This window comes from Phocoena phocoena, chromosome 1 (assembly GCF_963924675.1).
Source record: "Phocoena phocoena chromosome 1, mPhoPho1.1, whole genome shotgun sequence".
Taxonomy (NCBI): Eukaryota; Metazoa; Chordata; class Mammalia; order Artiodactyla; family Phocoenidae; genus Phocoena; species Phocoena phocoena.
The window spans coordinates 11388602-11416327 of record NC_089219.1 but is presented as its reverse complement, the minus strand read 5'-3'; the positions used below and the strand labels follow the sequence as shown (position 1 = coordinate 11416327).

Below are 27726 nucleotides of genomic sequence, written 5' to 3'. Positions count from 1 at the left end.
CTCTCACCTATGAGCTCTGGGCCATGAACATCTAGAAGAAGCATTCTGACTCCGTTCTGATTCTGGCCCTCCAGCAAAGTGCGGTGACCAAGGAAAGAAAGAGGGCTTCAGCAAGAACGTGCCACAGCTGGGAAGGGCAGGAGGCGAGAGGCCTTTGGGGAGACAGACTTTGCCTGGAACAGAAACTGACCTCAAGATGCCAACACAACTTCACAGCGCGTGCGAGGCTTAACTGACACTGGTGACACTCAGTCCTGCCCAGGTGAGCGGCCGAGAGGGCTGGCGCTGGCAGGGCAACGCGGAGCCGGCCCCCGAGTGGTCCTGGGCAGCGTGTGAGCTTTCAGCCTCTGTGGCAGTTCTCCAAAGTCATGCTCCTCCGGGAATTCCAGCCAGGAAATGGCCCTGCTTTGGCGGAACCTGGCCAAAGCTCCCAGTCCATCCCTCCGCTGTGTGCCACCCAGGGCCACCCCAGCCCGTTCTGCCCCTGAAGGGAGTGATTCTCCCCCAGTCTGCAGTCACCTGAACCAGGAAGAAGAAAGAAAGGCCTGCGCCCTTGTTTTTTCTCCACTCACGCCTGCGCCTGGCCTGGGGAGGGAGCAGGGAGCACGATGCACTCCACGGTCATCCTGGCAGGAGACCTTCATCTCAGACCTGTTTATGAGTCCCTTGCCACGTGCTGGGTCCAGGGCTGAACACTGGGTGGGAGACAGAAGGGTTAGTAGCACCGGGATGACCAACGCTTCTCTAGCTGCATCTAACCAGGCCCATCTTCAGGGCAGCCAGGAGCCAACACCGACCGAGAGAAGCACGGCCCAGCCTCTTCTTGAGGGCTCGGCAGGGCTTAGGGATATTGACCAGCCCTGGGCCATCCCCCTCCTTCTGCCTGAGCCCATGGGTTCTTGCTAAAGACCTTTCTTTCCTTGGGCACCACTCTGCTGGCAAGGCCCGAATCAGAAAGATTCTACTAGATCTTCATGGTGCAGAGCTCCTGGTCGAGCAACTTCTCTGGAGTTCAGGGGCTGTGAAGGTCAGAGGCTAAGGGCTGCTGGTCGGCTGTGGGGTGTAGGTCCTGGGCTGGGGTGAGAGTGGGAGGCCTGGCGGCAGTCAGAGGCCCAGCTGGTGTGACCCAGGGACACGCTGACACCAGCACCACTTCTATGACCACTTCTGCAGTCAGTGGGCAGCGTCAGGCTGCTGTCTTGGCTTTCTCAGAGGTTGGCTTGTTCTCCCCGCAGCACAGGTATTTTCCCCTGAATCCTGAGTAGTATTCTGCTCATGGTACCTTACAACAGGGGCTCAGAAGAACACTCAGCCCAACCCTCCCACCAGATGAGGCCCGCAGAGGCTGAGGGCAACACTGTAGGAGAGCCCTGGACTCCTGACTCAGGACGGCCCGCTCCGACATGCCCTGGTGCCTCGGATTCACAGGCCCAGCCTGTCCCTGAGACACACGTCACAAAGGATTCATCATTTAAAAACCTGTTAGCCACTGAAACAAACAGCAGCGGGCTCCCCATGGGGCTGTGGAGGGCACTGGCTATACCTCACAGGTCCTAGAGCCAGGCACACCTTTCTTGGCTGAAATTCCACCTTTCAGCAGCTCACTTCTCGGGCTCTCAACCTTCTCATCAGAAAAATGGTGAAGCCTATCCGAGATCATTCTTTAAAGTCCACGTATTCCTGGCCCAGGGAAATATTCAATGAGTATAAAAAAATTGTATTCATTACCTATGCATTAAATATAAGTATTAATTTTTAAGATATTATGGAGCCATTGGGTTTTTAAATTTTATTTATTTATTTTTGGCCACGCAGCGTGGCTTGTGGGATCTTAGTTCCCTGACCAGGGATCAAACCCAGGCCCTCAGCAGTGAGAGTGTGGAGTCCTAACCACCGGACCGCCAGGGAATTCCCAAGCCATTGGATTTTAACCTCCATCTTTTCCCTACCATAGCACCTGGCCTCCAGCTGAATCAGAAAGCTCCTTTCTAGACTGTTCTGAGTGTTTAGCTCAGTGCCCCAAAATGCCTCTCCTCCTTCTGTGTCCCCACGTCAGGCTCTGGGCATGGAGCTCACCCGGTTGTTAGCAGCTTCTGTCATAGCCACTGGCCAGCCCGTGTTGTTGGACCTATTTAAAGAGCTGGGCTGGGAGCCCAGGCCACAGCACACGCGGCAGCCTTGGACCTCCCTGGTCTCTGCCTGTTTCTGGAGCCCAGGAGCCCTGGGTGTTGGTGCCCTGATAGGACAGGGCTCTTCCCACCTGGGGCTGGGTCCCCTCTGTGACCCGCCGAGGCCAGCATGAAGGCTAGGGTGCCTGAGTGTGGCCCGTGGGGCACTGAATGCCCCTCGCTCCAAAACGCCTCGTGCTCAAGATTCCTAAGCCACCACACCCCCTTTTTAAAACACCTTTACTGCTAATAAATAACGCACAATAAGCCGCACATATGTAACGTGGACCATTTGATATAACCTGACACACGTAAACACCTGTAAAACCATCACCACAATCAAGATAGAGATGTATCCGTCACCCCAAAAGTTTCCTCTTCCCCTTTGAAAGCCACACTCCTGCCCCTCCTCCCACCCTCCAGGCAACCACTGATCTTTCTGTCCCTACAGATTAGGTTTCATTCTCTAGAGTTTCACATGAATGGAACCACACAGGATATACTTTTTTCTTTCTGGACTCTGGCACTCAGCATAACGATTTTGAGACCCGTCATGTGGCTGCATGTCTCGATACTTTGCTGCTTTATTGCCAAGCGGGATTCCACTGTAGGATATACTGGTCTGTTTACTCATTCCTCTGTTGATGGACTTTTGGGCTGCTTCCAGTTTTGGGCTATTACAAATAAAGCTGCTAGGACCATTTGTGTACAAGTCTTTGTGCAGATATATATATTTCCTAGGTGAGTAAAAACCTAGGAGTGGCATGGCTGGGTCCTATCTCATCTCACTGTACAATTTCTATGTCCCCCTAGTACTGACAGTCTTCTAACACATACGACTTAGTTTTTCTATGTTCCTTGTTTGTTGTTGGCCTTCTCCCTCCCCTATGTGGCAGATGGTATTTTCGCAAAGATGGACACAATAATACTTCCCATACGTGCTTTTTATAGGGTGGAGTCTGGCTGGCCTTGTGGCTGGCCTGTCACCAACTGAATGCAGTGGAAATGACACTAAGTAATGTCTGAGACCAAGAAGCCTTACAGCTTGCTCCTTGACTTCCTGGAACTCTTTCTGTGGGATCCCTGAGCCTGTGGAGGAGGTCTGACTACCGTGCTGGAGGGGCCACAAATGGGTGTTTCAGTTGTCAGTCCCAGTTGAGCCCAGACACCCCACCGAGGCACCAGACACGTTAGTGAAGCTGTCTTGGACTCTCCAGCGGAACAGCCCACCACAGCAGAACCCACAACCCTCACCCACCATGTGGAACTCAGGAATCACCCGGCTGCACCCTGCCATGTCCCTGACACACAAAATCACGGGACGTAAGAAAAATGCTGGTGAGATTTGGGGGCTGTTTGTTACACAGCAGATCCATGAGAAATGGATCTGTCTGTCTGGCTCACAGATACTCCCCAAAGGCCCAGAACAATGCCTGGCCAATAGGAGGACCTCAACAAGTGTTTGTTGAATGAATAAGTGAGTGGGGTTCTGGGTAAGATTTTATCAACACTGAAGAGGTTTCTACTGATCAGAATTGAATGCTGGTGCAGCAGGAAGGGATCTGTGTCAGGCATGAGACTTCAAGTCCAAACACTGAGACCAGCATGCAGTATGACCCTCTTGGAACCTCAGTTTCCCCAACTGTAAAATCAGGCAAACTCCACCTATGTCATGGGCTGGATCTGAGGAGAATGTGAAGATGAGGTGGGGGGAGGCGTCGGCACAGGGCCAGCCCAGGAGATCCCCGAGAAGGCTTGCTACGTCTGAGTGAAACCGTGCTGCCCCTGCCTGCCACCCACACCTCATACTGCGCTCAAGGCCCACAGAGATCTGCTCCCCCCTCTCCTGTTCAGCCATCATCAGGGGCAACTCTTCCAGGAAGGAAGATCCTGTCTGAGGCCAGGACAGCATCCCCTGGGGAGTCAACCAGGGCTGCGGAGAATCACAGTGGAGGTCCCTCTCAGACCTGACCCTGTGTCCATGGCCACCTTGGGCCAGTACCCACCATGGCTGCCCCAGAAGGAGGGCCAGCTCTGAAGACCACCGCCCCCTCCCGCTTCGGCCTGGCTCACACCAAAGCTCTTCTCCCAGGACAGAGGCCAGTGTGGCTCTCACTTCCTGCCACGGGTTCAGGGCCATGTCCTGACCCCATCACGGCAAGATGGGCCTGCACAGAGATAGAGGCCACAGCTCCAAACAGGGTTGAACAGGGTCTTGGGCAATGTCTTATGAAAGGGATATCAAGAACCTGGCTTTTCTCACACTGCGCTCTGTTCTCCTCCTCTCAGCCGATCAATCTCTGACACTTCCTGGGCGGGGAGTGGGGATTAACTAAAAGCAGCAGCTCAAGGTCTGCAGCCCTTGCTCATTTCTTAAATATGGCAGCCGAGGCCACTGGCATTTCCTGGGACTGAAGTGTGTTCACTGAGCAGCGGAGGGAGAGGAGGTCGGGAAGAGAAGCTCCTGGCTTGTGTGTCCCCGAGACCAGCCTTGACGCCTTTAGTCCCTGGGACAAGCTCCAGAGCAAAGACTAAAAACGAATCCACAAATCCTGGTGCCTCAAGGGGTCCGAGTGACAGCTAAGAATGCTGGGCTTCCAAACCCAGATCTGTCCGTCTTTCTCCCCTTATCCCGATTTACTCCCTTCCTCTCTACTGCTACAACCACCCCTAAGACACCTAGAATAAAAAGAGTATCTGCTAAGAACAGAGGTTTGGAAACTAGAGTCACTGGAGATCAAGTGTGGGCTCTCAAGTCTACTAGCCGGGAGATTAGAAAAATCCTTAGTCTCTCTCATCCCCATTTTGTAGATGGGAAGACTGAGGCTAATAAACACCACTCACCTAATGAGGGTTGTTGTGAGGATCAATGGGCTCGTGCAGGCATAGTCCAAGTGCTAAATAAACGTTAGCTGTGGCGATTACTGCTCAAAAGCAGTTTACTATGTGCTCACACCTCAGTCATCCCAACTATAGAATGGGTGTACAAGGTTTTTTCTGAATAGGGAAGAGGTTGGGCTCTGGTACCTGCTTCCTAAACAAGCATCGGATATGTGGAAGGTGAGTCCTGGAGGGTGTCTTGAGTATTTTCAAACTAACCAGTCTTTCCTCTTTTCTCAGGATAATCAGAACCTTAATACACAGTGGAGTCTACTGAGAATTGGACCCGAAGCATTGAAGGAGACCCCAGAAAGGGTAATTGTTTGGGGGGCCATGGAACAGATTCTGGCCTGGGCAGGCGGGAAGGGTGACAAAGGGGGCCTGGGGGGACGGGACTGGACTGGCTGCCTTTCCAACTCATAGAGTCAAGGGCCCAGGACAAAAGCCCCAGACAGGGAGAAGAGAGAGGACATCAGTCACTCGGGTACAAAAATCTATAAAAAGCAAAGGAGTCAAAAGGGACAAGTTCGATGCCATGTGTTGTCAGTCACCAGACACCAGGACTCTAAGCAGATTCTGGATATGATTCTATTTAAAATGCTCTCTGTGGCGGATCCTCAGTCATGGCTGGCAACGAACCCCACCTCCCCGGAACCACAGCCTCCAGAGTCTCCACCCACATGATGCAGGGCTTGGTCATATGACTTGCTTTGGCCAATGAGACAACAGCAAACATAAAGCAGGAAGTGGCTTGAAAAGCATCCCTGTAATGCACTGCACTATCTAAGATGCTGAGGATGGGGGAACCGGTCATAGAGGGACTCTGCAACTTTTCTGGAAACCTCAAACTACTCCAAAGAAACACCTGTTAAAAAACATGTGCATTAGGGCATGTGCTCGTTTTTGGGAATCCAGCTGCCAGGTGAAGCAGCTAACCTGCTAGAGACACACAGCCCAGCCAGAGCTGCAACAGGACAGCAAAGACTCTGGACACTTCTTCCACCTGACCATAGATTATTTTCAGCTGGATCAAATCTGGAGTCTGAGAAGCTTTCAAGGGGGATCTGTCAACTGTGAAAAACAGTCGGTAGTATATTAGGAAGATGCTCTGTCTGTAAAGTTAAAACTCTCTGGAAGCTTCCACCAAATTCTAAGATGTACCAGCTAAGCGTCTTCAACATCAATGCTGTGGGACAGAGGGGCAGCAGCCCCTAGGGCATCAGGCTAGATGGCCTAAGAAACATTGTAAGTTTCTATGTATGATTTACTTATTGAAGAGGAGAACATAAATTCAACCCAGGGCGATAGACGGCCCAGAAGATGAACAAGTCTTTGATGCAAGGAATGAAACAAAGAGTGGAGTGCGGATGTGGGAAGGGAAACAGGAAACATTAAGTTGCTTTTCAAACCCACACAGCTCTGGAGACAAGGCTGTGTGTGTAAAAAAGCAGGTGGGCAGAGCCATCCCAGCATCGGTAACACATCATTTTATTCAACAGCCACTCAGGCCACCTACCACCCTGCTGCCTGCAGGACTGGTTACAATGGCAGCCAAAGCATGGGCACACCTGCTAGGAACCTAAAGGACACTGGTGTCCCCTGCTGCTCAAGGCCTAAGACATTCTCTGCATCCCAGAACTCTTCAAGCAGAATATCTGTGGCGTAGATTCTTATCTTCAATGTTCTATTGTGGGGAAGTTTTCATGAAACATTTGTTGAATGAGCAAATTAAACAATAAGGCTCAGTTCCTGCCAGGAGCTCAGTCTAGGACAGGTGACTCATTGTGAGGCAGGGAAAAGGCCCCAACAGGGCTTATTCCTTGTGCTAAAGAGAGGAAACTTGGGCATCATTTCTTCTCCGCCGTGCTCACCAATCATCGACTTTGTTCAGATGGTGAGGCTGAATCTGTGCTGGGTACTGTGCCTGTAGGAGCCTGGCAAGTGGCAAACCGGGTAGGAAACAGACGCCCCTCCATGTGTGCTGAGTCCTGAGGGAGCTCAGCATCTAGGGCTGTGAAGTCCAGGGAGGAGGGGCCCTTATTAGTTTCCTCCTGCTGCCGTATCAAACTACAAATTTAGTAGCTTAAAAAGATACAAATTTAGTACCTTATAGTTCTGGAGGTCAGAAGTCTGAAATGGGTCTCAGAGGACTAAAATCAAGGTGTGGGCAGGGCTACATTCCTTCTGGAGGCTTTAGGAGAGAATCTGTCTTTCCCGGCTTCTAGAGGCCACGCACATTCCTTGGCTTGTGGACCCTTCCTCCACCTTGAACACCAGCAATGGTGGATTGGGTCCTCACGTTGAATGTCCAGCCTCTGTTCTCTGACTTTCTCTATCTCTGACTCTTCTGCCTCCTCTTTCACTCTGAAGGGACCTTGGGATTACGCTGGGCCTACAGGATAATCCCTCCATTTTAAGGATGTCTGATTAACAACCTTAATTCTCCTTTGCCACGTAAACTACCATATTCACGTGCTCTAGAAATTAGGATGCAGACGTCTTGGGGGTGAAGGGGTATGATCCTGCCAACCACAGGCCCCGGACCCATCGAGTGGAGGATGGTTCAGAAAGATTCCTGGAGGAAGCAGAGCCTGAATCAGGACTTGGAGGAAGAGTGACCATCAGGAGGCTGGGGGAGAAGAAGAGCAAACGCAAAGACTGAGAGGAGAAAGAAGGGAGAGGACCCACAGGCACATCTAAGAACCACGTGTACATAACATGTGCATCCACGTGCTAGAAGGAGACGAGGCTGCAAAGGCAAGGAGAGGGTGGGAAAGGGACACGGGAACATCTTCAACACCTCACTCCTCATACTGCTTTCTCCTGCTCAAAACCTCCATGTCCCTGAACTTCAGGGTACAGCCCTGAATGCAAAGCCTCCACCTTCCCAGCCCCATACACAGGCTAGCCTTCTTGCCTTTGCTCAAGCTATTTCCCCTGCAGTAATGCCCTCTCTGCCCCTGCCAGTGTCACCTAAGGGCTCCAGAGCCACCCTGCTGAGGTCTGAACCTGGCCCTAACCAGTTACTGCTGTGTAATCTTGGCACATTGACAGCCCACCTCATACTCTTGTTGTGAGAATTAAAGGAGCTAAAGTGTGTGGCATATAAAAAGTGCTCAAAAATGCTAGCTGTCACCACCACTACCACCAACAATAACATTGCAGGGGGTCCAAGAGGAAAACTATTTTCATAATAACACTCTGACATTATTCGCCTGTTTTACTGTGTTAGTATTTGCAATGTTGGTGCAGAAGCAATGCTGGGTAAAATGCTGACATCTTAGCAGAAATCATAACAGTGGCATCAAACTGTATTAGTAGTCACTGAGTTCTTTACACAATGTACTCATAGTTGAAAGAAAGGGGGGGAGGACAGTTTTACTTAAGAATGACCTTGATGAAGCTGTAAAAATAATTAATTCTATTAAAACTTGATTCCCAAGTACATATTTTTTAATAAAATGGGAAGTACACTTAAAGTTCTTTTGCTGAATACCAAAGTACAATGGCTGTCTCAAGGAAAATCATGTGTGCAGCTGTTTGAGTTGCTAGCTAAACTAGCCACTTTTTTGTAGCTCACCATTTGTACTTGAAAGAAGGACCAACGTACAAACTATAGTATCTGGCAAACTACCGAACTAAGTGAACACATGAAGTAAGTGAGCCTGTTACTTCTAGGAAAACAAATGACAGTATTTGTTGCCAGTGATAAAACTTGAACTTTTGAGCAAAATTCCAAATTTGGGCAAACTTGATCTGCCACTATGATTTTACCAGCTCCTCAAGACTTAAAGACTTTTCTAATGAGATTGGTGGTGATGTTAACAGATATGACTTATTGATGTTGGATACTGAAATATGCCAAGATTTGGAGGATGTGCATTGCTCAGTGAACCAATATTTTCCAAGTGATCAATGTTAGATTAAAAAAAAATCATGTGTGGGTACAATAGCCATTCAAAGTACCAATTAGATCCATGGTTTTGTCCAGCCTAACAGAGCACAAAACCTTCACTGGATAATTCCACACTCAGCAAACCTCTAAGAAACTACCATTTGGTGAGTTAGTATGAAGTCAAAGAAAAATGTCCATAGTTATCTAATAAGGCAATTAATACACTCTTCCCTCTTCCAGCTACACATCTGTGTGATGCTAGATTTACTTATTGAAGAGGAGAACATAATTTTCAACCAAAACAACAAATCATAGCAGCCTGACTGAAAGAGTAGTTAACGAGAACTCAGCAGTCTTCTATGGAGTCAGACATTAAAACATTTTTGCAAAATTGTGAAACAATGCTGCTCTTTTCCCTCAAATCTTTTTGTTTAGGAAAATACAGTCATCTTCATTTAAAAATAATGTTAGCATGTAATGGGTTTAGTACTGTCATTTTAAAATGAATTGAAGATTTAGACACGTTTTCTCGGAGAAATCAATGCAACTGAGGGGGCCTGGGGAAATCAAGACACCCCAGAGGGGTCCCACGGGCGACCAGCTCACCACAGGTGTAGGGCTGCAGTCGTGCAGGGACTCTGGGGTAAGTTTACTCACGCGATGACACCATTCCTTATTAAACAATCATTCAGGGCTTCTGCCTTTAAACTCACGATGAGACCAAAATCCCAAACCAAACATTCCCAGACTCGTCCCCACAGAAACAAAGGAAACTTCTAAACCCCCATTCTCGCCAGACTTGATTCTTTTCGTTGCTTTGATGTTGGAACCATCAATGTTTGCACGTTTGCTTGAGTTCCTAATCCTCTCACGTGCCGAAGAATTCCAGTTTCAACCACCCCCAAACCAAAGACTGAGGGTGGGCCGGTGGGGACTGGCCAGAGTGGAAGTCTTTTGGGGCTTTGCGTTTTCCCACCGCAGGGACGCTGGTTATTAACAAGTGTCGCCCAACATCTGCCACGTACTTGGCTTGTGCATTTATTCTCGTCCTTCTCATTATGGGCATATAAATCCCTTTTCATGCCCCAGCCTCCTTCTGCCCACATCTGTCTGCAATTTACTCACCATGTGCTGTGGCTGGGGAGGAAGCATCTTATTTATGACTTTGTAGAATGCCAGGCAGGATGCTTGAGTTGCTTGCTACCTTGAACTTAGATGGGCTCAGGGGGTCTAAGGTCTGGGCTACCCCAAATGGGAATCAGGCGACCAACATCTCCAAACAGATCTGAGGAAGCCTGCCAAACCCTGTCTCATCAGATAATCACTAAGTATTTGTACTAACGGTACTTGGCACTGGGCCAAGCACTTTATACCTCATTTAATCCTCATGACAACCTGTGAAGTAGCTACTATTATTGGCCTCAATTATAAGAAAAGTAGGTATTGTTACTGTTGCCTTCTGCAAAGGAACTGTGGTTCAGAGAGGTTAAGGAATTTGCCCCCAGGCCACACAGCTAGTAAGTGACAGAGATGGGATTCATGCCCAGATCTGACTCCAGAGTCTGCTGTCCCCGTGACTGAGCTAGGATGGCCTCCTGTCTCTCTTGTCCAGGCCAACTTCACCCCTCGTGACCTCATCCAGAGGGGAGATGAGGTGTTTAGTGCAGTGGAAAAAGTTTCGGACTCTGCTGCTAATTAGCTCTGTCACCTTGGCCAAGTTACTTAACCTCCCTGAGCCTCATTCAGCTGTCTCCATCTGTGAAAGGGGTTGAAACGTTCCAGCAGCAGTGGTGGGGTGAATGGTAGACCAAGTGCACAGAACAATGCTGGAACACAGTAGGTGCTCAATAAGGCTTTCCTTGAATGAATACTGACGAGTCCTTGTTGATGAGATTATTGTTCCTACAAAGCAGTCGCCTTTGGGGGATCTCTGGGTCCCTGAGCAAGGCCCTGAAGACCTTTGCGGATGGATAAGAAATCGTACAGCACAGAGTTGGGAAGAAATGCCTGCATAGTTCTGTGCCCTGTGGGCTAAACGGACGAGGGCGCACATCATGGTTCCCGCCTTCACAGACACGACCTCATTTAATTCACTGTTACTGTCCCATCACTCAGATCAGAACACTGAGGTCTGGAGAGCCGTCTGCTCCAGGAGCTGGGCAGTCGGTGGGTAAATGAGCCTCTGCTCACTCCCTGCCCACACCCCTGGGCACAGGAACAGCAGAGAGAGGTATTCCTCCTCCTCCCAGGTACAGAAGGGGGAATACAGGTGAGAATTCTTTCCGTGGCCCAGGACACAGAAGGCAGGTGACTCTGTCCTGGAATGAACACCGGCAAAGGAGGCTGAGACAGCGTCTGGCTGCTTCCTGAGGCAGCCTCGACTCTGCAGGATGGTGAAACCTGGCGAGACCAAAGGACGTCAGCTCACATGGCCTGGACCCAGCAACACGTGCCCATGGGAGACTCCTGAGACTTGGATCTCCTTCCTGAGAAGGGTGGGGATGTTCTGAGGCCCCCGAGAAGCTGGGAGTGGAGGGAGCTTCTATAGATCTGCCTGGACCGCAGGAGGGTTGCATAGAGAAAGCACGCGTGCCTGGCACGGTGACTTCTGCTCACACGGCATCAGCTGCACCGTGACACAGACCACCTGCCTGCTACGGCCTGAAGAGACCACCCAGAACACTGTCCAGGTGGCCCCACCGGAAACAACACCCCAACAGGAAAGCGTCTACCCAGCTTTAAGAGTAACATGTACTGCTGGGGAGAACGCAGAGAGGGGCTGGCGCAGCCGGGTGAGGGCACACCAGCATCCCAGGCTTCCTGGGGGACGGGTGGTGGCGTGTTGGCCAGACAGCTGGCTTAGCCAGTGTCCTGCTGCTCACTTCACACCTGTGGTCAGGGAAACCCACAAGGACAGAGCCGACCAACCATCCAGCACAATCCCCTCTCCCTCCCCGCCCAGTTAGCCTTGTAGCTGGGACGCGGATGCCCAGCACTCCCTGCGGCCACGCTCTTGCCAAAGGGAATCTCTGACCCTGAATTTTGGCCCTTTCCCTGGATCCTTCACAGGCCGAGGGGAGCAGAGATGCCCACCAGCCTGAAATGCCCCCTGGGATGGTTACAGAAGAGAGAGACAAACAGATTCTTTAAGCCACCCTGTTTTGGGATCTTTGCTACAGCAGCCCGAAATCAACCGAAGGAATAAACCTGCGTTGGCCTCAGAAATGAAGTCTTTACCGAGAGAGTATTTATGGTTCTAGGAAGTGGTAAGTGGAAAGGAGGGTGCCAAGTTTTATTGCCCTTCCCCCCCCCCCCCGCCCCAGGAGAATCAAAGACACTAAGCGGGGCTCAAGAGATCAAGGCAGACCCCACCTGAGATATTTTCTCCCCCAACGTTTCACGTTGCAGGACTGGGAGGGGATGACTCCCAACCTTTCTCAAATAACCTTGTGAGGCGCAGTGCGGGCAGGTGGCTCCCAGGAGAGATGGGTATGCCGGCTGCCAGTACCCCAGGCCGGCTCTGAGGGAAGCAGCTGACACATGCGCCCAGTGGTCTCCTAAAGCAGCTTCTCTCCTAACTCCTCCCCCAACCCAGGGCTGCGTGCTGCGCTCCTTAGAGGGGAGCTCCTGCAGAGCAAGCAACGACAGAAGAGGCCTGAGCCCTCCCCTGGAGAGCCCACTGCCGTGAGCGCGAGTGAAGTGGGGGAGGGATGTGTCCTCCAGCACAAAACCCAGCACCCCCGCACTGTCCTGTGAGGGGAGGCGCCGCAGGACCCTGAGAGCTCTGAGTAAGAGGCGACCCAGCTTCTGGGTCAGCATCCTCGTTCAGCAAAGATAACTAACTGCCATTCACACACCTCAGAAGGAGGCGCCCCATGACCGGCAGTGATGGAGAACACGAGGCGGTCACACTGCAGGAGGGAATGACATCTGTACCCGACCCGGCAAGACGCAGGATTCCACCCAAAAAGGAAGGGGCAGCCTGGGCTGGGGGCTGGGCGCCGGGAGGCCCCTGCAGAGGCAGGACCCTGCCTCCTGGTGTCCCTGTGGCCCCAGCTGAGGCCCAGGCGAGGGAGGGGAGGGAGCTGTCGCCCACTTGTCACTCACCCTGCAACGCTTCTCTGGCTCTGGCTAGCTCCTGCCCCTTCTGGGCCAGCTGGACCCTGAGCTCGGTGGCCGCGAGGACCTCGGAGGACTTGCCGCCCTGCGACTCCTCCAGGTCCTTCATCAGCATCTCCTTCATCTGCCGGAGAAGGTGGACTTCCTCCTGGAGCCGGGACACTTCCTCCCGCAGCAGTGCTAGGGGAGAAGGGCACACGGTTAGAGCGGGGGACAGTGGCTCCCGCTCGCTCACTTTTCTGGGGACAGTTTGAAGGTGCTTTGGCTTTCCCTGTTTGCTCTGCATTCAGGGCCTGTCCTACTATGTGTAGGAAAACCCCCGAACGACCTTATTGCAAGGAGGCCCCGCCCCAGTCCTGGGCCCCGCCCACAGTCTGCAGAGCACGCCTGGTGGGACTCCCTGCCTCCCACCACACTCTCTAGGGCTCTCAGGGGTCAGCACTGCAGTCCCAAGCCAGCAGCACTCCCAGTTACGCTTTACGTGCTTTACCTTGTTTACCAAAACCTCCGGGGGCAGGATGCTTCACCCCCATCTCACAGACTAGGAAGTCAAGGCTCGGAGAGATTAAGAAACTCCACGAGGGCATAAAGTGAGTAGGTAGCAGAGTGGGATGTGAACCCAGACCTGGTCGACTCCAGGCACAGTCAACGCGACAGTATTACTCAGGACAGTGCACACCCAGGCCGAGATGCTCACCTCACTCAGAGACCGATTAAAAGAGCTTCTGACGTAGAGAATGGACTTGAGGACACGGGAACGGGGAAGGGTAAGCTGGGACAAAGTGAGAGAGTGGTATGGACATATATACACTACCAAATGTAAAAGACATAGCTAGTGGGAAGCAGCCGCATAGCTCAGAGCTTTGTGACCACCTAGAGGGGTGGGATAGGGAGGGTGGGAGGGAGATGCAAGAGGGAGGAGACATAGGGATGTATGTGTATGTATAGCTGATTCGCCTTGTTATACAGCAGAAACTAACACACCATTGTAAAGCAATTATACTCCAATAAAGATGTTAAAGAAAAAAAAAAAAGAGGTTCTGAGATGCTCATGGAAGCCGGCCCTGGAGTGGCTGGTCTTGGCTTGCATCACTAAAGCTCACACATCGCTCTCTCCCTTTTCCCCACCCTCCTGCACGCTGGTCCCTCTCTGTGCGACAGGCCAAGCTCTTTCCAGCCTCAGGGCCTTTGCCCCTGCAGGGCCCTCCACCTGCGACACCCTTTTCCCTGCTCTTCCAGTGACACAGCTGCCCCCCGACACCACCCTGTCCCATGCTCCCACGGTAGCAGGGGATGCAGTCCTCGCCTGTGAGGGTCAGAGGACATGGCTGCGGCACGGCTTTCGAGGTCCCGGGTCTCCGGTCTGGCTCCCTGGCTGACCAGGAGTGTGATCACGAGCAAGTCCCTTCCCCTCTAAGCCTCACACGCCCCTTCTATAAAACAGGTCTAACCCTCAGGGTTGAGACGCAGGAGGAAGCCTGCCTGGTCCAGGGCATGTGCTCAGCGTATACGGCGAGCGCTCAGTGCCGGTGAGACGGGGGCTGCGTCTCCCCAGGCGCCTGACCCTCTTAGCAGCGCCCGGCGTTCTCTAAGGCGCTACAACCTGCACTCCTTGGGGAGCCTGGACACGAAGGCAGAGCCAGGTCTAGGGTGGGGGGCAGGCCACGGGGAGCAGAGCTGAGGCCTCGGGGACCCTGGGTCCCTCCACCCCCAGAAGCCTGGGGAAGGGTGGCACTGGTTCCAGCCCCTGTTCTCTGGTCTACTTCAACCGCCTCCTCTGAGGCCACCTGGGTCCAGCTGCCACCCACACAAGGGGAGGCCGCCCTGCCCTCCCAGCTCCTTGACCCCCACCCAACCTCCCCACAAAAGCCTGAAAGGCAGGGCGTCCCACCTCACTCCTGCACTGAAAACCCTCCCTGGCTTCCCACCCCATCAGCCCATCTGAGGCCTCCCTCAGGCCACCTGCGGGGAGGGGGGGGGGAGGGGGGACTTTCAGTTCTGGAAGGTGCTAGACTTGTCCCGCCTCAGGGCCGCTGGAAGAGCTTCCTTCCTTCTTCACAGGTTCCTCCCTGTCGGGCAGTCTCAGCCCTACTGTCACCTCAAGAGCCCTAAAGAGGCGCTCACCCGTGGTCCACTTCTGACAGCAGTTTGGACAACGCACCCCAAACCCCTCGTTAATGTGGGAGGCCCACCCACGCGTTACCATGTGCGTGCCCAGTGGGCACGGCTCCCCGAGAGCAGGCCTGGTAGCTCTGCTCTAGCTCATTCGCTGAGGGGTCTCAAGTGCCCTGAATACTATATGATGACACACGACAATCGAATGATCTCCTCCAGCCATCTGTCCACCCAGCAAGAGTTCATGGGCACCTGTCCCAAGCCAGTTGCCGCTGAAGGCACTGGAGACCCCTGGGTGAAGGTTCCAGACAGGTCCCACCCTCGGGCCGGTGCTCCCAAACCCCACAGTGAACACGGACTGCAGAAACCTAAACCTGCACCGCGGGGAGGCGGGCTGTCTGCAAGGGGCCTCCTGGTTGCTCTGACATGGACAGACTCAAGTGCAGGCTGGGAACTGTCCAGGTCTCTTAGCAAAACTGCAAAGTAGGAGGTTTGCATTGGGGGCCCCTCCCCTGCCCTCATTCCAGACAAACATTTGCAGGTCACCTATAAGACAGGCCTGGAGCAGGGTGTTCAAAAAGAAGGGAACACCCTTGGCCTCGAGAAATCTCCAGCAAGTAGAAGCAGCACACACAGGTAAGCATAATGCAAAGCAGGTGTGGCATGTGCTTGGAGCACAGGAACATTTGAAATGGGCCTCGGAAGATGGCAGGGCAGTGAGCAGCGGGGACAGTACGAGCAAAGGCGAGAAGGCTGGAAAGACCCCTGGGCAACCCGTGACCAGTAACAGGTGAGGAAGAGCACAGAAGCCAGGGGAGGTGCGACAGGGTCAGATCATAAAAGGTCTTAACCTCAACCACCACTGTGCCCCTGGCCCTGGCTTGCCGTCTCTAGCAGTCCTTAAGACTCTGGAATTTTCATTCTTGCTTCCTGCCACAGACTGAATGTCTGTGTCCCCATAAAATTCCTATGGTGAAACCTAGTGCCCCGTGTGATGACGGTACCTGGAGGTGAGGCCTTTGGGAGGTCATGAGGGTGGAGCAAAAGACACAACGAAAAGACGGCTGTCTATTAACCAGGAAGAGCGTCCTCACCAGACACGGAATCTGCCAATGCCTGGCTCTCGGACTTCCAGTCTTCAGAATTTTAAGAAACAAATTTCTGTTGTTTATAAGCCACTGGCTACTTTTGTTCTAGCAACCCCAAACGGACCAAGACACCCTCCTTCATCAATTCTCCCCAGTCACCCATCCTGCCGGGGCCTGTCCCCACTCAACTGTCACCAAACGGTTATTTCACGATAAGGTGTGAGTGACTGCTAAGCGTCCCCGTTTATATTTACATTGCCAGGCAAGTGGAAGCCAGGGCTGTTTGATTTTATTTTACGGGCGTGACTTCTGGGCTTCCTTAAACTGCCCAGAGGAAGCCACTGAGGTTGTTTGCTGTCTATGCAAATGGAAGAGGATTCCAAGAGACCCGGCTTCAAATCCAGTCCTGGCCAGGGACTTGTCGTGACCCTGAGCAAGCCCCATGATGTTTCCGGCTCTCAGTTGCCATGTACACTGCTTGGGGACAATGTCACCCATCTAGGGTGGCCAGATTTAGCAAAATAAAACAAAGTGAAGCAAAACAAACCCCAAAAGCCCAGGTGCCCAGTTAAATTTGAATCTCAGATAGACGACAAATAATTTTTAGTATAAGTATGTCTTAAATATTGCATGGAACACACTTATGCTAAAAACTGATTTGTTGTTTATATGAAATTCAAGTGTAACTGGGCATGCTGTGTTTTATCCAGCAACCCTACTTCCATTGCAATGAAACGAGGCCATCATGAGAAAGGGCTGTGTTACTAAATCATCTCACAGGAGGAAGGAGGTTAAGGCACAGAACAGCCTGGCACAGCCTTCTCTGCCCCTTGCTCTTGGACGAGAGCAAGACGGGGCTGGGTGCCCCTATCCTGAGCTAACAGTGGCAAAGGCAAATTTTTCCTGCGCTCACGTTGCTAACAGGTGTACCTGACACCCAGGCCCTGCTCCTTGAGTCAGGCTCTGAAGAAGCAGGAGGGCGGGATACCAAGTACATCTCCTGCAGGAACCAAGTCTTAGGAGACCAGACTGGAAAAACAACTCCACAAAAAGAGAGAGCCTTGTCCAAGCTTACTAACTGCACCTGCCCTGGCTGGACTAGACCTTGCACAGCCTGGACCCTTCCAGGGGCAGAGAGGGGTGACAGCCCTGGGACTGCAATCACAGAGAGCCTCACAAGACTGAAGCCCATTTACAGGCTTCAGGACCATTCACAGGCACTTCCCCTCCCTGGGCCTCAGTAGCCTCACCTGTGAAATGGGAGTGATGGGAATGAGACTCACAGGTAATACACTTAAACGTGCTGAGCACGATGAGTGCTGTGTGTGCCCTCGTGCCCCCGACTCCTCCTCCCCTCACAGAGGGGAGCGACCACATTCCTCAGAAGCAATGAAGAAGTGAAAGTTGGAGGACTTGCGTTGCTGTCTCAGAGGGATTGCTACCTCGCTGTGTGACCTTGGGCAAGTCACTATCCCTCTCTGGGCCTTCATAATCTCAGTGCCCTTAGAGGGATGCACTCTTCAGGAATCTAGATGAATGCTACCGATTGTGCATTTCTCCCCTTGGCGGGACAGGGGTCCCTGCTCTGGTCCACAGCTGTACTGCTCAGTGAGGCAGCCACCAGGCACACGTGGCTACTTAAGAGTAAATTAGTCACAACAAACAACTCAGTTCCTCAGGCACACCCGCCACACGTCAAAAGCACAGAGACCACCCTGTCGGGGCACGGAGCTCCTGGTCAGTGCTCGTTCAGGGGCACGAGGTGGGGAAGGGAAGAAGCGGGGTTTGTGAAGCACCTGGTGCAGCGTGGGCCGCAGACACACGGACAGGAGGGAGCCTTGTGCCAAAGGCGGGAGAGCTGCTGGGGAAGGAGCCATGTTCCCGGAGAAACCACACTGGCCCTGGCCCAGGGACACAAAAGGGAAAGATCAATTGCATACCTTTCTGCCGACGCTGGGCAACCACGGACCTTAGGGCAGGGGGCCGGTGGTGGTAAAAGGGCCTGGTGCCAAAGAAGCCACAAACCCGGCAGAGCTCTAGGCCATGGAAGCCGGAAGTAAGCATTGCCTGGGAGACAGCGGCTCTCCCACCCCCGGGGAGGCCAGCAGTTACCAATGATGCTGCCCTGGGGGGAGCAGGCAGGCCACACAGTGGAAGCCCCCAGAGGCCTCTTCCCAAGGGCAAGGCGGTGTGGCATAGCTACTCAGGTGACAGAGGGAGCTGGGGAGACCCTAACCCTGCCCCTCTGTAGCACACCTCCTTCTGTTTGTAAGAGCAGCGAGTGCTCGCCATTTTTAAAACGCCATTTCCTGGCCTCCCTTGCAGCTAGAGTTGCCTGTGTGACCCAGTTCTGGCTCATGAGATGTAGGTGAAAGTCCCTGAGGAAGACTGCCCTTTAAGAAAATAGGGCTTTGCCTCCTCCGTGCCTTCTTGTCTGGAAAGTGGACTTGTGGTTAGAGCTGTGGCAGCAACGTTGTAACAAGGAGGCAACACGCACAGGGAGCAGAAAAGATGCCAAGGGGAGAGAACAGAGCCTGGGGCCTGGCGAGCACAGCTCAGCCCTGCACCTGTGTCTCGAGACCTGGAGCGGCACCAGCTGGGCAGGGCCATCTGGCACAGGAGAGCCTTTGATTTCCCTGCTGATCTACCAGTTCTCCAGAACCAAGCACAGCAGCACGTGCTACCGGCTGAGATCGAGTTCAGGTGGCTGCCGAGGGCCAGCACCTCTGGGGTCTGCCCTGCGGCCGCCTCAGCTGTGAATTCTGGGCAGTGGGAGGAGGAGGTGGGGACTGTGGAGGAATCCACACAGCACAGGAGGGAGGTGACCGCTCCTGGCCCTGGGGAAGAGCCCCCAGTTTTGCGACAAGTCCTTTCCTGGCTTAATTTTTGTGAGCTCACAGGGCTGGGGCGGGAGAGGAAGAAGACAAAGAAAAACACTCACTCTCCGTGACTGTGGGGCACCGTCCAAGAACAGGATGCGTGAACAGGCAGCGAGAAGCCTCGGAGCTCTCTCGGTGAGTCGCCGGTTTACGAGTCTGGCCTTCCCAAGCCAAAGGTCCAAACAGCAATAATACTGTAACCACCGTGTATCACAATGACGATTCCTTTGCTAACACTTCGGGAGCACATAATATGTGCTCCAGGCTCTGTGGTAAGTCTGTTACACTCCTTAACGATAACTAGTGAATCCTCGCAATAACCTCATGAAGTAGGTCCTGTTATCATCACCCCCTTCAACAGATGGGGAAGTTGAGGCACAGGATTTAGGCGACTTGACCAGTGTCATGCAGAGTCAGGGCAGTCTAGCTCCGGCACCCACCCCAGTCCAAACTCTTGCACTGCTTTTTTTTTTTTTTTAATATTTATTTATTTGAGTGGGATCTTAGTTGCGGCACATGGGATCTTTAGTTGCAGCATGTGAACCCTTAGTTGCTGCATGTGGGAACTAGTTCCCTGACCTGGGGCCCCTGCATTGGGAGTGCGGACCCTGAGCCACAGGACCCCCAGGGAAGTCCCTCGCTGTACTATCTTGCAGGGGGACAGGGCCACAAAATCCATGGGCCGCCGCAGGCTTGCCCTGATGGATGGCAGGGGAGGCAGGCGTGGCCCCCATCAGGTATGGGCTTGCTTTTGTTTCCCACATGGAGGTGGGTCACAGGGAGCCGGCCACTCCGTGCGTGGCCCTCCCCCGGGTCACCGTTCCCACACAGCTCCTGGAGAAGGATGTGGCCATGGAGCCAGCAGGGGCTCTGCTCTGCTCATACCCGACGCCCAGCGCCAGCCCAATGCTGGGCTCCTGGCAGGCACCACACAAGGATGGCGCTGAGTGCGGGGTGGGGCGGAGGTGGGCCAGGCTGGTCTGGGTCAGCCACCGGGGCTCAGTCCCGGCTCCCCTGCTTCCTGGCTATTTGACCTTAGGACAAATGACCTCTGAGTTGATCTGAAATTGGAGCCAAGGCCAGTCTCCCAAGCCTGTAGTAAACATTTAACAAAGCAATCATCTAAGTGGAAACATTCCAGAAGCTTCTAAATGGGGGTCATATGGAGCTCATCAAGATCATTATTATAGAAAAGGGCAAACCTCCCCAATGTTCCGAGGAGAGGCCTTGGCCCCAAGAACCTGGGAGCCCAGACTTGTGGGCCTCCCAACCCGGAAGGGGTGGATTAAATGACAGAGAAGGCTGAGTCACCCAGTCTGCAGGGCAAAGGCAGGACCAAGGGCACAGGGGGCTCCGAAGGGAGGGCAGGCTGGAGTGACAGTCCCTGGCTGCCTGTCGTGGGTAATAAACAGCCAAGCACACATCTGTCAAAACTCTCTGAACTCAGATGGTACCCTTAAAACCTGTGCACTTTGCTGTAGGAAATTATACCTAAAAATATACATATATATACATATATAGCAGTAACATAGTTCAGGCTTTCCATTCACTCACTTTTATAGATCTTCGCCCCAAATCCAGGTACCGAGCTCACGGGCCCCCTGCCCTCCAGCAGGCCTCAGGAAAAGGGGAGCCTGAGTCCAACCCCGGGCTCTGTGGACAACCTCCGTTCACTTGAGCTATACCTGCCCTGTAGCAGACAAACTGGACCATGCCCCGCTGGCCCTGGCCGGATGGAGGTCACTTCCAGGTGACACGACGCTCTGCTTAGTGATGTCATGGTTCCCTTCTGGTCCAAACACCCTCTCTGGCAGAGACGATGGCTGATGGCACTGCCATGTTCTGGGCCCCGACTTTGTGCAGGATGCCACCCACTGGACTACAGGCTTCATCTCACCGGATCCTCATGGCACCCACGCAGGGCTGTAGTGACCCCGCTTGAGCTCGGAGGTGCTGGGGGTGTGTGGGACGGAGCCCAGGTCAGCCTGTGGGTCGTGCAGCGCCCCCCCCGCCCTGCCATGGGCTGGTCCAGCAGCGGCCGGCAGGCCGTGAGCGCTCAAAAGCCACCACTGCTGCCGGGACTGCCGTTACTGTCCTCGCTGCCAAATCTGGTCCAGGTGGTAGTCTCAGAACATTAGGACGGTGCTTGTTCTAAAAATTAGGAATCAGACGGTTCTTGGAGGGTTAAAATGTTAAGACTGAGGTACAATGATTCATATCAAATCCCCGTAAGAGATGGGCTCCCAGGCCCCAAGACTAAACAGGACCAGATGTATTCGTGTCCAAGGAAGCCAGTACCTGACGGCGGAAGGGAGTCCTGAAAAGGCAGAGTCAGGGAGGGGGTCGCTGGCAGAGCCCACGTCCCAGGCTGAGGGGGTGAGGGTCTTCACCAGCGGCCTAAGGGCACCTCCTCTGTTCTGCCTTTCTGCGGGGGGAGCACATGGAGAGAAAGAGGCAGCTGCATTCCTATGTTGCATGCCCTCTGTTCTTGATTTCATTCTTCATCATCATCATGGTGATAACAGTAACACTTTTTGAGTCACTCGTGCATGCCAGAACAGTTCTAAATCCTCACACCATTAAGTCTCAATCCTCACAATAACCCAAGGTGATGCACCCACTTTACAGAAGAAACTGAGGCATGGAGAAAACATGCGGTTAAACCCGGGTGGTCTGGCTGCAGAGTCTTTTCTGGTCACTACTGAGTTATATTCTACCTCTTCTCCTGCGGTACAGCTGCCCCACAAGGCAGGCAAAGCCTACGTGTCCTCTCAGGGCCCGCAGTTACAAGGGGGCCCTCAAACCCTCCTGGGACAGATACCACTGTTTGCATCCTTCCCCCAGCCTGGAAGGCCTGAGATCGCAGAACCTCTTGGCTAAGCTGACCCAACAGCCAAGGAGGGACAGGAGTGCTGGATTCAAACAGCCCAGGGCAGCGGCAGCAGAGGCAGCAATGCAGCCCTCGGTTCTAGACTCAGCCCCGAAGGTTCCTCAAGGCTCTGTAAATGACTGGAGTTCCACAGGGACATCCAGCCAGGCGGGACTTGATTGAATGTAACGGTTTGTCTGTGGAGAGAGAAATCTGGGAACCGTAGCCTGGGAACAGCAGCCTCAGGGCTGGGCCTCTGAGATGGGGGAGGGAAGACTTGATATCACTTCCTTCTGCTTGTCTGGTCCCCTCACACCCAGCCCAGGCTCCCCTCCAGCCTGGTCTGTGCGTGGGGAGCTGAAAACAGCCCTCTTGGTCTACCTCTGCTCTCCCAGGGATGTAGACTCTCCCATCCCTCCCTCCATCCCCCCTGTATGTGGAGACAGACCCACTAGGCCAGAAACAGGGTCAGGGGCAGGCAGACAAGAGCTGGGTCTATGGTTTGCTAGAGATTTCCGTGTTCTCTGGGCCTTTGTCATGTGATCCTGACACTGAAAGATTTGGGGGTGACGGGACACAATGCAGCACTCACCAAATACAAGCAGATTCTCAAACCACCCCTCAGCAGTATTAATTCCAAGGCTGCTCCAGGGCCTGGGAGAGCCGCCTGGTAATTCTTACTACAGGTGGGTAGGGGAGGGCCTGGCAGGTACCAGGTGATTCAGGCTTTGTCTTTTTCTCATATTTCACAGTAATTGTTTTCTCTTTTAGGTGCTGTTTAACCCGTCTTTCCTGCAGAGCTGTTCCATAAACATACCTTTCAGCCAGACTCATCTTGGGCCCGATTGCCAAGCTAATCCTCTTCCACAATCTTGGGGGGGCCCACCTTTCCCACGGGAAGCTGTGCCCACCCAGCTCCACATTCCGGGAATCCGATTCTCTCCGGGAAGGGGTCTGCGTCCTTTGACCATCCCTCGCCAAGCACTGACTCAGGAATAATCGAGTGCCAAGCACCAGCCCTGGAAGGGTGCCAGTCTCAGGTTCAAAAGCAGATGCCTGCAGAAGTGAAGGCATCACCAACCTCCAGCACACAGCTCCCTAGTTCTCAGGCAGAACCAAACCTGAGGATCTGTGCTACGGAACGTGGTCCCTACAGGCGGCCTGGCCTGATTCCTAGAATGTGCCCTTTTATCACTGGAGGTCCTCGCTTCCTGTGTCCACTGCTCCCCAAGCCCGGAAAGGACAGCCCCTGGCAGGCTTTCTGGGTGTGTGGCTTGATGCCAGCATGCACTGACAGCCAGTAGGAACCCCACGGTCCTCGGGGGTCTGCAACAGTCACTCTGCGGGTGATTCTAGCTCCAGAAGGAATGTGCACCCCCAAATACAGCATCTGTCTGGGGGTGGAAAGGGCGGCTGAGTACCGGACAGGCTGTGACTGCTTGGTCTCAAAGCCAGGTGCCCAGGCCTCCTTGGGGGCCTTGAGGAGCCCGCTCCTATCTGCTTGCTGGGCAGGAGTGATGGGAGAGGAAAGGGTTGGCCTCTCCTTAGGGCCTGGCCAGCTGCCTCCCTTGACCCTCATTGAACACAGTTTCCCTTGGGACTTAGAAGCAGCGAGCTGGGGCCCATTCGAGTCGGGTGGGCTGACAGCAGCTGTCCTGGGACACCCTCTTGGTGCAAAGAGGAATCTTAGCACTCTTATCAAGTTGAGCCTTAAAGCCACTGCTTCCCCTGGGATGCTGGCTCATTCCACCTTTTCAAAGTTCTTCATTATCCCCCCCCCGGATTGGGCAGCAGACTTTTTGGTTCAGCCGACATCTATGCCTCCAGTCTTTCAGACAGAGCACCTCCATTTCCCTCTGGGGAGCCACCCACTCCCAGAGCCCATGGTTCAAAGGTGGAGATAAGACCCAGGCTGGCCCATCAGAGAGCTGAGTTGTCCTGGCCACTGTGATTGGTTTAGGAGGGGAAGCACATGACACAAATCAGTCCAATCAGGGTCAGAGTCTGGACCAGGAGCCGCCCTCTTTAATGATGGATGCAAGGATGGAGCCAGGAGGTGGTAGCGGCCATCCTGCCACCAAGAAGGGAGCACCAACAAGACAAAGACTGGATTCAGATAATATCCTTGTTGTCCTGGATCACACCACACCTGAAGCCAGGATCTACTCCTGAATTTTTCAGTTATGTGAACCAACACATTCTTAAGCCAGTTTGAGTTGCATTTTCTATCCCTTGCAACTGTAAAAGAATCCTGATAAACGGTTTCTGTCAGGGACCATTTTCTGGGTGCCCAGCATCCCCAGAAACTTAAAGGCCACCTGCTATGTGCTAAACACCCTAAGCTGTACCACTGTCCTTCAGAAACCGCACAAGCAAAACGGACAATGGAATTTACCTCCACAGAACCAGCGAGCACCTACTCCCACGTGTGCTTTAATTCTAGCTTTTCTTTGACTGCAGTGACCAGTCCCCCTGGGTCGAAACCCTGGAAGACACAAATTTTCAAGCTCTGCCTCAAGGCCATTTCCAGACTTTTCCTACCCGAATCAGCCTTTCTCCTCTTCTCCCACCCGAAGAGGTCTGCGAGCACTGACCCCGCAGCCTTCCTCGGCCTGAGGGCTCTGGGTCCCGTTTGGCTGCTGACTGTGTGCCTGGCCCTAAGCCTCGGACCACTGAATTCTCTCGCTGGGAGCAGTGCTAGCATTCTCTCCATTTTGCACATGCAAACGGAGGTGGAGAGGCGGAGACCAGGACAGGTGGACAGGCTTGTTCAAGGTTATAGAGCAGGTCCCGGTGGCACAGCGGATCCCAACTCAGAAGTCTGTCTGATTGCAAAGCTCATGCTCTTAACTGGACTAGGCGCCCAGCCCTAAACGCCATGCTGTGCGTATCTCTCAAACTAAACTCCAGGACAAAGGGCGGGGCAGGGCTGGAACTGGGCCTTTTTTCGAACTTTGGTGAAAACAACCGGGTCCCCGAGCCTTGGCTCTCACCACAAGCTTCTCCCGTCCCCAAGGCTTGGCTCCTAAAGGAACAAATCCAGGAGAGGGACAGTGACCACTGGACAGCACTGCCTGTTTCCCTCTCCGCCCTCACCACGCAGGACTCTCTCCTCCCACCCCTCCTCCCTCTTCTTCACCCTCCAGGGGAAAAAAATTACCAAAACACAAAGAGGAAAAAGAAAGAAGGCCCAGCACTGGTTACACCCACCAACTTGTGACACGGCAGCCCATCCATGCGGCGAGCACAAAGCTCACTGCAAACCAGGAGGAACCAACTTGACCGAGGCCTTGCGACTGCAGGGGGACAGCCCAGACCTTGCTTTCTTTCCCACCCGAGTCTGAGTCAGCAGCAAAACACCTGCATCTCAATTTCCTTCTCCACCCATTACCAGAATGCGCAGAGCAGACTGAAGCTGCCTGTCCCACTTGTCAGAGATCGGGTTCTCCAAGGCCTGGCTCCCGGCAGGAGAGCTACCTTCCTAAGAAGCCTGGGGGGAAGAAAGACATTTATATCCCCATTTTATAGACGGCCAAACTGAGGCCCAAAGGAAGGTGTCTGGAATCTACAGCCCTGACTGCTAGGCCACTGGCCACTATAACCTGGAAGCAAACTGGAAACATGCTTTGGCTGGAACATTCCGCTCAGCCTTTCTTAGGCATCGGTCAACTCAGGGGTTAAATGCTTCGAAACATGTTCAACATGCCGAAGGCCCCCGCAGATGTAAACCATTACACAGAGAAGGGAAGTGGGCGACCAGGGCCCAGCCGGGGCTCTCCTAGCATCGCCAGCACACGAGGGCGGCGAGTCTGAAATTCCCGCATCTTCAGATCTGTATCTCGAACAGATCCGGGCTTTCACAAGAATTTAAACCAAGTCCAGGTGGCAACGTGGACAAACAGCAAACCTGGAGGACTCACTGTCTCAAACGTGGCTTCAGAAGGCGAACTAAGAATGGGCGTCTCCTGCTATGTCTCGACCTCTACATCCCTCAACTTCCTCACCTATAAAACCACAACAGTGATGGCTAAGAGCAGTGATTCCGGCACCAAATCCTGGCTCTGTCCTTTATAGTAGCTGTTGGACCCCAGCAGATCACTTCCGTGTCCTCATGTAAGGAATGAAGGTAATGATAGTATCCATCTCTCAGGGCTGCTGTGACAGCCTATGACTAACAGACCAAAAGCTCCAAGAAGGGGCCTGGCACAGAGCGAGCCCTCAGCCGATGTTGGCAGCCAGTTCCGATGCCATCGAGAGGATGCCTGACCCCACGGAGGGGGCGGAGAAGGAAGAGGACGTCTTGGGCTCCTGCAGTGGGAGGCGCCCAAGGCCGCGGAGCCTGCAAACTGCAGGGCGGCACACGGATCCATGTAACTCGCTCCTGACTGTTCTCCAGCCCAACCGAGCAGCTGCTCCAGGAAAAAATAAAATATGCTTTGCATACTTCAAATGTTTCACTTATGAAAACTGGCAGGGCCGCCTTTCTAAATTGTTTAGCGATAAAGTCAGCAATGAAACCGTTGGAGGCTCTCACCGCCGGAACCCGGGTCGGGGAGTCTGCGGGGGGCGGGGGAGGAGGACAGGCCAGCCGCTAGCGCGGAGCCCACGGGGGCTTCCAGAAGGCGCCATGTGGGATTTTTCAGAGGGGCATTGGGATCACGTCCTGGTGTCCTGATGTGAAATTGGATCCTCCCTCTGAAGCCAAGCCCCAAGCCAGCGGGGGCAGAGGGGAGGCCCCTTCCGGCCTGGAACGTTTTCCCACACTCCAAGGGCGCCCCAGTTTCCAGCCAATGGAGTTAATTGAAAAATTACCTTGGGCTGAGAAACAGCAGTGCCGGGCCACGTGGGCTGGGTCACAGGAAACCCTACTGGGTCTCCGGCGTGCCTGTACTTCAACAACCTAGAGCTGGAAGGCCAGGAGCCGTGCTCGGCATCCCAGGAACCGGGGAAGCTCTACGTGCTGGGCACACATCCCAGCAACCTCGGAGGGTGGCACGATGCCCGTGTTAGAGATGAGACTAAAGCGCAGAGACTCAGGGCCTGCCCAAGGGCCACGGTCACCCCAAATCCTAACAGACAGAGCTCGAGCGGAAGCACAGGATGCACACCAGCTAGCGAGGCCGGCTGGAGGCCCTCTGCCCCCGTGGAGCTAGTTGGCATCTTCACACTCGGGCTGATATTTTCTTCCAAGTGCTCTCACCTCTTATGTTTATCACCCAAACCCCTGGGAAGATTACGATGGTGGGTTCTATTGTCCTCATTAAGGGGCAGTCAACCAAGGCCCAAGGCATGGCTCCTCCCCTCAGCCAACTCACCCAGGGATTCTAAGGTGTGCGAGGCCTGGGCCCACTTCTCCTACCTTGGTCCCCCCTGAGCCCCTCCCACCCCACCTGTGCAGACTCCTGGGTACACCCCTGCCTCTCTGGACTGTTTGGTCCATTCCTGTCCTCCTAGGTCCTCAGTCTGTTCAAAGGGCCTGGGGCACCCCTGCTTCTGCAGTGGTCCATCCGGTCTCCAGAGGCCTTTGCAGTCACCGGTTCTGAGACTTCAAAGTAGGACCAGTGGGGGCCCCACGACTGTGTCCCTCCTCCCATCAGAGTACAACTTTCAGGATTTAAAATGAACAAAATCAATCAGAAAAATGACCTTATTTCACCTGGGGAGTTTCAGCAGTGTTGTCTATGAACCAAAATATAATCAAGACACAGAAAAT

The 27726-nt window shown here is 53.5% G+C and overlaps 1 protein-coding gene across 2 annotated transcripts in view; it reads right to left on the bottom strand.

Annotated features, from left to right (window-relative positions):
* Positions 1-27726, bottom strand: part of KAZN (kazrin, periplakin interacting protein) — a 461225-nt gene that overhangs the window by 109707 nt on the left and 323792 nt on the right. For both annotated transcript variants that reach the window (XM_065875265.1, XM_065875272.1), the window contains exon 2: positions 13051-13242. In XM_065875265.1, coding sequence (XP_065731337.1) covers positions 13051-13242 — 192 coding nt within the window. The remainder of the gene's footprint in view (positions 1-13050; positions 13243-27726) is intronic.